The 13,590-nt window shown below is 33.8% G+C and overlaps 1 protein-coding gene and 1 long non-coding RNA gene across 3 annotated transcripts in view; one reads left to right on the top strand and one right to left on the bottom strand.

Moving 5' to 3' along the window:
* Positions 1-2,907: 2,907 nt before the first annotated feature.
* LOC121734585 overlaps positions 2,908-13,590 on the top strand; it is a 20,680-nt gene continuing 9,997 nt past the window's right edge. The window contains exons 1-2 of the long non-coding RNA XR_006036759.1: positions 2,908-3,145; positions 3,369-3,370. This is a non-coding gene — a long non-coding RNA (uncharacterized LOC121734585). The remainder of the gene's footprint in view (positions 3,146-3,368; positions 3,371-13,590) is intronic.
* Positions 3,418-9,250, bottom strand: LOC121734505 (longitudinals lacking protein-like). Of its 2 annotated transcripts, none has more exons than XM_042125132.1 (5): positions 9,096-9,250; positions 8,738-8,849; positions 8,418-8,504; positions 4,540-4,686; positions 3,418-3,807 (listed from the first exon to the last, which is right to left on the bottom strand). In XM_042125132.1, the coding sequence occupies exons 2-5, from the start codon at positions 8,831-8,833 to the stop codon at positions 3,751-3,753; spliced, it is 387 nt and encodes a 128-aa protein (XP_041981066.1). In that variant the 5' UTR covers positions 8,834-8,849; positions 9,096-9,250; the 3' UTR covers positions 3,418-3,750. The 2 variants fall into 2 exon arrangements, with proteins under 2 accessions (XP_041981066.1, XP_041981074.1); XM_042125140.1 differs by having other exon boundaries at positions 9,136-9,250.

Here is a 13,590-nt window from a genome sequence, read left to right as displayed (position 1 = left end):
ATTAATATTATTATATTTATGTAAACCATATATTGTAGTGTGTAATCACTAATCAGTAATCATACCAAAGCATTAAGTAATACCAAAGGATACAGCCAAGTTCTAAGTCACCAGATGTTATATAATTTAATAATATCTTATTTGTTCCTGTACGTCTAGTTTTATACCAAATACTTCAGGTATTGTAAATATATTTTTATATTTTTCTAATATATTTTTATTATTAATTATATGAAAAATATTGTTTTTTTTTACTATTGCATCGTAAACACAGTAATGTGCATTTTTTACGAAAATAATGCTTATTTTTAAAGTCAGTGATCAATGATCATCATGAAATATAATTTCGCTTTGCGTTTATGTGTATCATTCCAAAGATTTATTTTATTTATTAATGTTTAATTTACAATTATTATTGTATTACTTAATAAATTTTACTCTGGTGCTAAAAGTTTTTTTTATGCTTGTTTCCCGAATGTGTGCCCCTTAGTGCATGGGCGTAGTCAAGTTTTCAGTCAAATATCTTTTTGGTGATAAAATGAAAGTACACATTACCTGCAGTATATCGTTATTTCTGAAACCATAGACTTATATACATATTGGTTTATGTCTGAAACTTTCCCTGGCTACACCCATGCTTTATTGTAATCGTCAATTATTATTGGTAACGCTCACAACTCCGTTGCGTAAAAATGGGGGTAAAAACCCATAAAGGTAATATAGGTACCTAGCGGAATAGAACAACGATCTCGAGCTGTCAAACGAAACCGAAATTGATTACGTCTGTGTGTGAAAATTTGTTTACGTATACACTTTACACAAGCATCTTTTTAAGAGATTAATTTGTTAACGAAGTCTTAGTAAGATCCGTTTTTCCCGGAATCCTAAAAAAACAAACTCTAAAGTAATAAATTTACTCTTTTACGTTTCATTGCTATTTAATTTTTTTTTCGGAATCAAGCTGCGCCGCCAGATCTACCAGTCCAGTGAGTCTTTCATCGCCCATTTTATTACTTATATTATACGCTCATGAGACAGACGGATACACTTCGCATTCATAATATCAGTATGAACGAATAGCTCAATGCTATCAGTACACTTGAACTATGTGTACACGGATGACGGAACAGTGTAAGGCTGATTAATAAAATAAAGAATAGCATAATTTTTTACTTTGTATTATCTAAAATTACAAATCTTTCATATTTTCAATCATTACAAACTAGGTTCATGTGATTACTAAACAGCTCGCAATATTACTGTCTACGTCAGATTTACATTTTTACACTTTCTATATTCAAACAACTTTTGCTATTAATATCATACGGCATTGTGCTGTAGATACACACAATATAATAATATGTAGTTTGAAAAACAATACATAAGTAAGGTATGTTATGTCATACATTTTTGTTGTTTGATTTCTTTAAAAACAATAATTTCATTTTATAAATGTATACATAAAGAAATTGAAGTATACCACATAAAACGGTTCTGTAAGAATTGATTTTGTACTGAATATTTATGGAAAAAAACTTAAACTTAAAAAAATATAATTAGGTAAAGATAAGAAAATGCCTAAAAATAAATGAACTAAAGATTGTAAAATATTAAAGTTAGGTATAATAATTATGCGTGTTAGTGATAAATTTAAATAGGTAATGTATATTTTATTAAGTGGCAAAATTAATGAACAAAGGGTCATTTTTGTTCATGGGCCCTATAAAAATGTCAACCTTTTTCCCTTATAGGGCTTAAAGCATAGTTTTAGAGAATATTTCAGTAATTTTTCTAGTTCAGTGTAGCTTTAAATCGATTTACATAATGATCACTTCATCATATTATTCTCAATTAAAATATTACATTATCAAAAAATACTACATTAACTTTAATTTAAAATTAACGAAGGGAGCCCTAGAACATTTTTTTTGATTACTAACAAACTAATGTTTTTGTGAGTAGCTTCATATTTAAAACAAACAACTTTTTTATGTGCAAAAAATCTTGACAGAGATAGAAAGGATTTCATGCTATGATTTGATGGTCCTAAAATATGGATTGTTCTATTTGTAGGACAATGTTACTCTTAAATTATATAACTATTAACCTACCAATATACAAAAGATCAGCTGGTTAGGGTTCCGTTTTAGTGTACCGTAGTCAACAAGTTTTGTTGATTACAGAACCAGCAGATTTTTTGTATATTGGTAGGTTAATAGTTATATAATTTAAGAGTAACATTGTCCTACAAATAGAACAATCCATATTTTAGGACCATCAAAGTATGAAATCCTTTCTATCTCTGTTAGCTACCATTTTCAAGATTTTTCGCAGATAAAAAAGTTGTTTGTTTTATCAAAATGAAGCTACTCACAAAAAATTTGCTTGTAATAGTAATAAAAAAAAATTGTTCTAGGGCTCCCTTCGTTAATTTTTCATTTAAACCACCCTCACCATAAATATTTCTTTTCATGTATTGCTTTTAGTGTGCCAACGCTAAAATGTTATTACATGAAAATTAAGTCATAATTATTGATTACATTTAAAAGGAATATTAAAAAAAATCAGTTTATATGCCTAAAATTATAGAAAGTTGATTTTTTGACTATGAAAATAATTAATACTCTGTGGTTATTTCCATAATCTATATTTATTAAAATTTGTTATCTATAACCAGCAACACGTTTATTAGCGTCTGTTCACACCGACACGAGGCTTGACACGACGATGCGTTTAAAAAAAGCGGTTCAAAATTGGACTTTATTTATTATGGTAGATAATATTATGTATAACTCGAATTGCTACTTTTAAACGCAGCGTCGCGTCGTCTTCGGTCATTCGGTGTGAGCTGACCCTTACAATAAGGAGGCATTTTGTTATTGCTTCACCTCGATATCTACATGCCATCACCGCGGCTGACCCGCCGTGTGAGTCCGACTATCGATTGAAAAGTAATAAGGCATCCATCGGTGGAAATAGATCTATGAAGGCGTGATATGTGAGCACCGCAGACCTTAGTGTGAATACAATCTAAATACTTTGGTTGTTAGGTAACTTACAGAGGGTGAGTTACTAAGGTGTGTCCGTGCTTGCAAATCAATGTATTAAACAAAACGTGTCTCATTAAATGAATCACCTTGATAAAGTAATTAATCTTGAGGCCAATGTGAGAACGATCTAGAAGCCAAATAGTACTATGTGTAGATTTTATCAAAGTGGTCATTTATACAGAGGCTGTAACAAAAGCTGATTTATAAAGATAACTGCTAACATAACTTCCGTAACATAAGTCCAAATAATATAATACATCATAATTGATTATATTTCATTAATTTCATTTATGGTTTGTAACGATTTTCATAAAAAAGATGTTTTTTTTTTCAATCTCATTTGAAAAATAAGCAAATTAAAATGTAAATTAAAAAGTTATACTGCATAAACCACACAATATTATTGATGATAAAACAAAACTGAATATAACAAAGGAACAGCTTTAGAGATTCACTATTGATGTACAACTAAAAAATCTTGTAAAACATTACTACAAAAAGAAATTGGAATGCATTATAAAAATGCATCTTACGCTACATTAACCTATCAAACCATTACCGTTAGACGACTGTCAGTCAAATTTTATACCAGAGGTAAAAAAGTCATAACAAGACGGCAAAAAAGGGGATTGCAAGTTACCGGTATGTTACATTGGTGTTATTTCAATCACTAAAGTCTTTAGGGTACTTGTGTGCTCGGCTAGCCTTCACGTTTGATACTAGGCATCTGCGGTGGGGGCTCAGCTAGACCTTTAACCTGAAAACCACCATTAAATTTAAGGAACCACCAAATTTTCAAGCAGCAGCTATTACTCTTATGATTTAGAGAGCTATATGGTTTTTAAATCGTCTTTGTCACATCAGTAGGCGGCCGTGGTTTCTACGGGCCGTGGTTTCTGTAGTGGTTCTGTTTTCGTGGACAAACTGTGGAGATAAACTCAAGCGTTTTTTTAGCGTTCCGATCTTTTTTCGTTTCCAAAAATTCAATTAAAATGCCACTTTATGACAGACTATAGTCCTAAAAATTCAAATAATATCCTACTCTATGACATAATATACTATAGTCTGTCATAAAGTAGCATTTTAATTGAATTTTTGTCGGTCGCGACTAGCCGCGGTAAAGATTGGAACGGCACCTTTAGTTTATGTCTACAGTTTGTCTATACTTTCGCATTTCTACTGGTGGCCGTGCTAGGGCTACTGGACACCAAATATTGTACTGAATCCAACATTAATGTAGCTTTGATCCAATTCAGATCTGTTTAATAGCAAAATAGTATTCTACCCAAAAAAACAAAAAAGGAATGACTTTCAGAGTTTTTACCAATCAAAACGCATTGGCATAGTTTGAACTTTCTAAAAATCATATTTTATACTTCTTTTGTAAAATGTAACTAAACCTTTACTTTGGTGTATTAAAATTGCAGAATTAACGTACTGGACCTACAGATGAATAAAATAGTTATGTATTTAAAATGTTTCTAAATACCTTAAGCCTTGCTGCTGTTTTTAGAAAAGCTGGTAGCTGCTCTTGAGAGACGTTCACCTCTCCAGCGTACATGAACTCAAGTATTGCTTGTAAGTGCAGGTACGAGACATCTTTTAGAATTATTATTGGATGTTTTGAAGGATTCTCCTGGAAACATGAATTTGTTTTAAAACATAAATTCAGATCAAAAAAAAAAACAAGCATTAGAGATGTGCCGACTAGTCGGTAAAGCCGACTATCCGGCCACTTTTATAGTCGGCGAATAGTCGGCAAAAAGCGCCGACTATCCGGCTAAGTACTTTTTTTTATTTTTGATATAATTATTGAAATTACTTTATATAAACCTGGATTATTTATAATATTGTGTTCATATCACACTCCATAAGTCTTACTGCCGCACTCAGAGTCATTATAAAATTACTTACTTAAATGTAATTAATTCAAAGTTTTGACATAAGCCTCATACTATATGACACGCGGGTGTTCTACTCTCGCATTCATTATACTAATGCCTATTCAAAATTGAAGAAAATTGAAAATTTCCGATTTTTCGTCTCCTCCGTACACTGTGTGATATTATGCTATGAGAAAATTACAATACACCTTGACAGTTTTTATCTGCTTGACCCTTTAACCGCCAAGGTCGAAATAATCCGACAAATATTTTCGTGCCCATTTCACCAACATCGGATATTTACGACCAAGTACTACTTTAATGGTGAAGCCAAACGAGCGTAATCCGTTAGTTGTGACTTGTGAGTCGCAGAATTTCGGCTGGCAGAAATTCTGCTGTATTCAGTTTCACAGTAAATTCCTACTTCATTTACACAAGCGTCAATTTTGTTAGTCACGATTTGTATGAAAACGCGACCGAAATTCTGCGACTCATGACTCACAAAATTACGCTCTTTTGGCCTCACCCTAATGGACACGAAAATATTTGTCGGACTATTCCGACCTTTGCGGTTAAGTTTAAGGTTAATTTCCACTTTCTAGTTAATGATATACTGTAATTTACACAGACATAGATCAAGATAGATAATAATAATAATTATAATAATAAAAATTCTTTATTTGCACATTAAAACATAGCTCAATACAAATATGTATTATAAAAATAAAGGACTTGCGCAAATTGGCGGTCTTACCGCTGCTAGGGGTTTCTTCCAGACAACCAACAGCTCAGATGAAAATCTGACATACGATAGGAACAGTATGTAACACTTAAAACTAAAAATAACCTTAAAGTATTATGAATTTATAATCAATACTAAAACACAAAATTATATTAATTTCTTTCATACTATTGTATGAAAGAAATACATAATATAATAAAATAATATACATAATATATAAAATAAAATAAACTACACAACATAATATAAGTACACAGATAATATAAATACACGAATTAATAGAAGAATAGAAATAGAAGTAAAAACCACTGAAAGGGAGACAAAAATAAAAGGATTACATTGAAGGGGCAAGGCTTAAGTAATATTCTTTTGTTTCTTTGTTTCTTGAAAATATTGATTGATTTAGATTTTTGGATGGTTTCGGGTAGTGAATTCCAAAGGCGAATAGCGGAAATGGTGAAAGAAGAGTCATAGAAAGAGCTTTTATGAGAAGGAAAAGCAAGAGTGAGTTTGTTAGCTGAGCGAAGAGTAGGATGGTTATGGCCAAGGAAAGATAATTTTTCTTTAAGATAGTTAGGAGTTGTAGGATTAAAGAGAATAATATTATAGAGCATGTGAAGTATGTGAGAATTTCGGCGTAATTTAATAGGCAGCCAATTTAGCTTAGACCTATATTCTGAGATAGGATCAAATTTATGGAGGCCAAATATGAATCGAATGCATAAATTTTGAAGACGTTGAAGGGAAGAGAGAAGGTTATCGTTAAGGTCGCAGTAGCAAACATCGGCATAATCAAGAATGGGAAAGAGCAAGGATTGGGATAGAGTTATTTTAGTCTTAAGTGGTAGAAAATTACTTAAGCGTCTGAGGGAAGCAGTGGCAGCAGACATCTTTTTGCGTAGTTCCTCAACTTAGACATTCCAAGTAAAATTGCGATCAAAGTAGACACCCAAATTGCGTACGGAAGAGCTATAAGGGATTATGGATCCAAGTGATGTCAGGTAGGTTGTTCCAGTCTACTTTAGATATTTGTTGTCTACTACCAATAATTATGCACTGAGTTTTCTTAGGGTTAAGGTCTAAGCCATAAGCCTGGCTCCATTTCAAAATTTTATCTAGATCGGCATTAGTTAAAGCAATTCCATGAGCAAGTAATGGTAGCAAGACATGTCTATAAATCTGAAGGTCGTCAGCATACAAGTGATATGAAGAAGAGAAGTGGCGAGAAACAGAATTGATGAAAATAGAGAATAAGAGAGGACACAACACGCTGCCTTGAGGCACACCAGCAAAAATGTCACGCCAGGAGGAAAATAAGTTATCAGATTTTAGACACTGCCGGCGTCCTCTAAGGAAACTACGAAACCAGGCAACAACGTTAGGGGATAGGTTAAGTGAGCTAAGAAGGAGTAATAAAATGTCATGATCTACAGAGTTGAAAGCATTACTAAAGTCGAGAAGAGTGAGTATGGTTAGATATTGCTGGTCCATACCAAGCCGGATGTCATCAGAAATCTTCACCAGGGCTGTAGATGTGCTATGCCGGAAACGGAAGCCAGATTATTACAATCTGGCTTCCGTTTCTAATAAGTTATGTAAATTAAGAAATATCAATTGAAGTTGATATTGTACTGAGCGTTCTAATATTTTTGAAAGAAAAGGAAGGATGGAGATTGGACTGTAATCTGAGAAACATTTAGGACTGAATTTTTTGGGAAGAGGAATTAAATTAGCATCTTTCCAGGACGAAGGAAAAGCTGCGGTGGTTAAGGAAAAGTTAAGGATGTGGACAAGAATTGGAGCTAAAATGTCTAGGAGTGGGACTATCATGTTTCGGCCTATGCAGTCAGTGCCTACAGCCCTGGAAGAAATTGCCATGACAGCCTTCTTGATCTTGGTTACGGATAGTTCTTTGAAAGTAAATGGAGCATGATCGGGAACAGGTAAGGTTGAAAGAGCATGAATTGACTGAGCTTTTATGTTAGGATAAAAACGTGTGCGGAGCTGGAGAAATGGGAGTTTAGGTCTTCTAAATTTAAGTCAGAGGGATTGGATGATTTAAGTCAGAGGGATTGGATGATTTATTATTATATATATTGATAGATACCGCATGTGTTACATGTACTTCACGTGCCATATTGCATTCCCAAACGACGAGCAATGCTCGACTTTCGAAAGTCTGTTATTTAGTCTGCTATCAGAATTGGACGTCACTCGGAATTTAAAAAATGACCAAATGCCAAATTGTGCCGTATTGAGCTGTAGAAATTTGCAAGTTTCCTATCATCGGTATGCTACAGTAGGTAGAAAAAAGTGGCATACAAATGGAGCAACATGCGGTATCTATCTTGGTCTATGTCTGTGGTAATTCATATTTTACTATTATGATCAAACTATAGAACTCAATGTCAAATCACACACTTCACACTGTAGGTTGGTTTTTGTACTGTAGAAGATACATTCCTCAAATGTTAAGTGACTACAGATACATCTGTAGACTCAATTTGATTATAGTGTGGTTGTATTAACTTTACCAGCAAGTCTATTTAGATATTTAGTCAGGGCTGTATTTAATACCTTTTATTTATTTAGATATTTAGTCATGGCTATATTTAATACCTTTTGTTTATGGAACAAAAATTATTTATATCATTGCATTTTAGCAAAATATAAATATTACGTCTAGACATACTGCTTATTATACACAGTATGGTTTCTGTTGGATAGATAGATGAATCTTACCTCTAATAAACTTTTGAAATATGGACTACATGCTGATAATACCATTTTATGTGCTTTACAAGTCTGTCCCTCACAAGCAAGTGTAACCTGGAAAAATTCAAATATTAAATCTCACTACCTACTTATACTTATCTAATATTATGTAAACTGATCTGCACAGATTTGTATATTATCTAAGTTGTTAACAGTGCTAAATTATATATGCCTTTTAGCCTTGAAATTGAATTCATGATTACTATCACAAATGCAGGTTTTGCATAGATGCACGTCAAACAAATATTATTTATATAATTTGTTGTTCAAATTGTTTATGTACTCACATCTGTGAAGCTCTTTTCGTCTCTCAGATGCCTGAACGAGGTGACCATATTTGTTTGAAAGTCGTTCCATTTTAGAAAGAACTGTTGGTCCCCCATGTTGATTTTTTTTATCCTGAAAACGTTTACGATATAATTATACGTGCAATGTATTACAACACTTTACAACGAGTTTAACCTCATTTGACCATCAAAACATAGCTTTTCTAAATTATAACAGAACAATTAAATGGTTCTAAAGTGCAGTAAGTTATTAGTTTTCTTCCTACGTCACTATATGGAATGCGTTGCATAGAAAACAAGCTTAGACATAAACACAACTTTATAAGAATTTACACAATATAACCAGGTAACTACTCACTTTAGATAATTAATTTGAGGTAAAAGTAATATTTATTGACCTTCACACAATGTTGGGCAATTGGACGTGAGAAAATAAAGACGGCGTCTCAAATAAAATTAGCGACTTCTTTGATCTTTCTATTTCTTCAAATTCCTTCAATCTTCATTGGCCTATTTTGGTGTTGCCAGAAACTTAATTTTACTATATATTGTTCTTCTTCTTATTTTTTTTTCTTCTTATTATGGCACTTCGGCTAATCTCATTTTTACCCTTTGGGTACGGAACCCTAAGAAAGCTTACACATTTTGGACTGTTATTTTCAGAATATTATATTATGATGCTAACATATGTATGTATATAACATGTATACAAACGTAATACCAAGATCATTTCCCAATAACAAGAATATTTACCATAATTGAGTATTTATTCAGCGATAGTAATTATAGTCTGTCAAAAAAGTGAAGAAATTAAAAAGTGGCAACATCGTAATGTCATCCCTTTTTAGGGTTCCATACCCAAAGGGTAAAAATGAGACCCTATTACTGAGACTGCGATGTCTGTCCGTCGGACTCGCGCACTTAGGGTTCCGTACCATTATAGAGCAAAATAAGGCCAAAAATTGTGTTTTTGTATGGGATTTTTATTTATTACATTAACATAAAATTAAGGGCTTTAAGAAAAATTCAAGTAGGTACAGTCTGTCAAGAAAGTGAAGAAATTAAAAATTAGCAACATCGTAGTGTCATCCCTTATTTCTTAGATTGATTTGAAAGTCACATTAGGCTCTAGTTCATAGTTGTAATATGAATTCTCTTCCTTTTATATTTAATATATTTATATTGTATTTATGCTTATGTACTCTGTATATTTAAAGACCAAAAGAGCCCATTCACTGCAAGACTGCCGTGCAGTCCTGCCGTGAATGGGCCTTTTAAGAAACAATATTTTGCTGTATATTTGCTTGTTCTGGTTTTTTCTGTTTCATTATTATATCTTGTATTTGCATGTTTGCATGAAGTCATCACCCGTGCCCACTGCATGGCAATCAGTTTACGTTATAAGTTATAACTGTTCACATTTTTCGCCTCAACTCTGAGGCTGGCAACTCCTAAATGGGGAGGCTAAAGAGGCCCATTCACGGCAGGACTGCACGGCAGTCCTGCAATGAATGGGCCTCACTGATTGGTTCACACTCGGTGTTTCCGGCCGACAACACCGAGTGTGAACCAATCAGTAAGGCCCATTCATTGCAGGACTGCCGTGCAGTCCTGCCGTGAATGGGCCTTTTTACGCCAAAAGAAGAAGAAGAGTTTTGCCGGGAATGTGAAATGGTGATGTTGTGTTTTTATATTATTTTTCTAAAATTGTGTTATCTGGGTTTTTAATGTGTAATATTGGTAGGATATTAACCATTAGATATTCGTTATCGTGCACATCGTGTGGGAAAGTGATGTCATAACCAGAAACGTGCTCTTTAATTGTGTTCCCTCCAAAACTCCATCGAAAGTTTCAGTAAAGCGTCTACCACTTTACTGAATCGACCGACTTGACTTCTTGACTGTATTGATTTTATACTTAGACTTTAGACCTGACTGACCTGACGATAATATAGGAAAAATTGTATTAAAGAATACTGTTTTCCCGCCATAATATTTAAATACTCGACACTGGCCATGGTTATAGCCGAAGTGCCATTATAAGCAAAAAAAAAAGAAGAAGAAGAAGATTGATTTGAAAGGGATGACCATAGATTATGGATATAGGTACCGTAGATGGATTCTTAGCTCGCCAGCGCGTGGCCATTTTATGCTTGTGTGCAATTGCCATAGTGTGCGTGTAGGGATGGGCGTATATCTGTTTGTATATCGATAAAAATATAAAATTAGACTACAGCTATCGACCAATAGCTAGTCGACTATAATTTTATGTTATAGATTTTTATTACGTTATAGATTTTTAGGACATCAAAAAAGGAGGTTATCAATTCGACCCGCATGTTCAAAAGTATATGAAAAATACTTTTATATAAATAAAATATAATATAAGTATATAATTACACAAATTGTTAAAAATATACATAATACTAGATGTCCCGCGCGGCTTCGCCCGCGTAAATTAGAAATTTTACAGAATCCGTAGCTACATTTTCCCATAAAAAATATTTCCCCCGTTTTTCCCACATTTTCCTGAGTTTCTTCTGTCGTATTAGTCTTAGAGTAATAATATAATATAACCTTCTCGATAAATGATGAGTCTTACTCGATAAATGATCTATCTAACACTGAGATAAGTTTTTAAATCGGACCTGTAGTTTCTGAGATTGACGCGTTCAAGCAAACCATACTCTTCAGGTTTATAATATTAGGTAGATATAGATTTTTTTTAATTATCGCTTGACAAACTCGAGTCTCGATCTAAAAGACTATGAAATGGTATAATATGGTAGCGATGATGATGATGATGATGATGATGAAGAATGTTATTTGCATAGTAGCATATGCTTTCTGTTCTTAAAACAACGCCGAAACTCCCAAACTTGTATCTATAAAGAATCAGGAATTCTCTCAGCACCTTCCGAACCACGGTATACCAGGTATATCTCGGTGCAAAATCTTACTTGTTGGTAGCATATGCTTAGAATACTTCTCACGAAACCGAAGTCACCATATGTTTCCCTATAAGTTTTGAGGAGTTCCCTCGATTACTTATGGATCCTTCATCAGATCACCACTTTTCTGAATATAATACCAAATTGGGATGATACCCTATATACCAAAAGAAAAATTTTGAAAATCGGTTAACAAACGGCGGAGTAATCGTTGAATATAAGAAAACGAACATAACACCTCCCCCATTTTGAAAGTCGGTTAAAATTGTAGCCTATGTGTTATTTATTTAATATTTTAATCAGCACATGAATTGAATAACAAAATTTTTTTCAAATTAATCGTAGCACCATCTGTCAGGACAAACTAAAATTGAAATAGAATAATATTGAATGCGATGATAGCGCCGTCCGCCGGATCTAATGTAAAACATTCCAAAATCAACAACTCCTTATAAATAAGAAATTAATTGAAAAAACATTTTCCAGTAGACCAAACTGTAAATCTAAACCATTCTCGAATCTCCACGAACACACACAAAAAATTTCATCAAAATTGGTCCAGTCGTTTAGGAGGAGTTCAGTCACATACACACGCACACAAGAAATATATATATTAAGATGTATCAAACAACAGTACTTTACTATTTCAATATTTATTTGAACAGAGTAACCTCTTATTAACAGTCGTTATAATAATGCCGATAATTCATGACAGCAAGCTCTTAAATACTAGAAAAGTGATCAATTGACTATTTAACATCCTCTAAGAATAATTATTAGAATAACATAAATGAATCAGACTACAAAAAAATATATAAGCTTAGATAGATATAACTTATTAAATTATCAGTTTAAATTAATCATACTTATTAATTCATAATTAAAATGTAATCATTGACGTCCATAGTTCTCCTTAGTTCCGCCTACCATTACCGGAAGTCGGTAACATATGTATACTCCAAAAGCCACGAAGGCTTGTCCGGAGTGTAATATCAATAAAATCAACAGTTTTTATAAGAAAACAACAGAAGAACAAAAATACTTTATTATACTTAATTACTATTAGACAACAATTTTGTAAAATAACAATTATTATGTATTATCGAAGAAATAAAGACGTTAAAGCATTGGATACCCGTGACGGGACACATAATAATATAATGTGTCCGATCTTTCAGTCAATAAAATATGCAATACATCATAAGATGTAAGGATCGGACACCGGTGTTAGGACACGTTTAAACGTGGGAGAGCCATACTTCGGCACGAATGGGCCGGCTCGACCGGAGAAATACCACGTTCTCACAGAAAACCGGCGTGAAACAGCGCTTGCGCTGTGTTTCGCCGAGTGAGTGAGTTTACCGGAGGCCCAATCCCCCTTTTTTTATTTTATTTATGAAATAAGGAGGCAAACGAGCAAACGGGTCACCTGATGGAAAGCAACTTCCGTCGCCCATGGACACTCGCAGCATCAAAGAGCTGTAGGTGCGTTGCCGGCCATTTAAGAGGGAATAGGGTAATAGGGGAGGGTAGGGATGGGAAGGGAAGGAAATAGGGGAGGGTAGGGAAGGGAATAGGGTAGGGGATTGGGCCTACCCTATTCCGAAGTGCCGAAGCATGGCTCTCCCACGTAGCCCTACCCTATTCCCTTCCCTACCCTCCCCTATTCCCTTCCATTCCCATCCCTACCCTCCCCTATTACCTTCCATTCCCATCCCTACCCTCCCCTATTACCTTATTCCCTCTTAAAAGGCCGGCAACGCACTTGCAGCTCTTCTGATGCTGCGAGTGTCCATGGGTGACGGAAGTTGCTTTCCATCAGGTGACCCGTTTGCTCGTTTGCCCCCTTATTTCATTAAAAAAAAACCACATTGTATAATATTACACAGTACAAACATATTA

Source organism: Aricia agestis, chromosome 1 (genome assembly GCF_905147365.1).
Source record: "Aricia agestis chromosome 1, ilAriAges1.1, whole genome shotgun sequence".
Classification (NCBI taxonomy): domain Eukaryota; kingdom Metazoa; phylum Arthropoda; class Insecta; order Lepidoptera; family Lycaenidae; genus Aricia; species Aricia agestis.
Note: the sequence above shows the minus strand (reverse complement) of the source record. Positions and strands in the feature narration are given on the sequence as shown.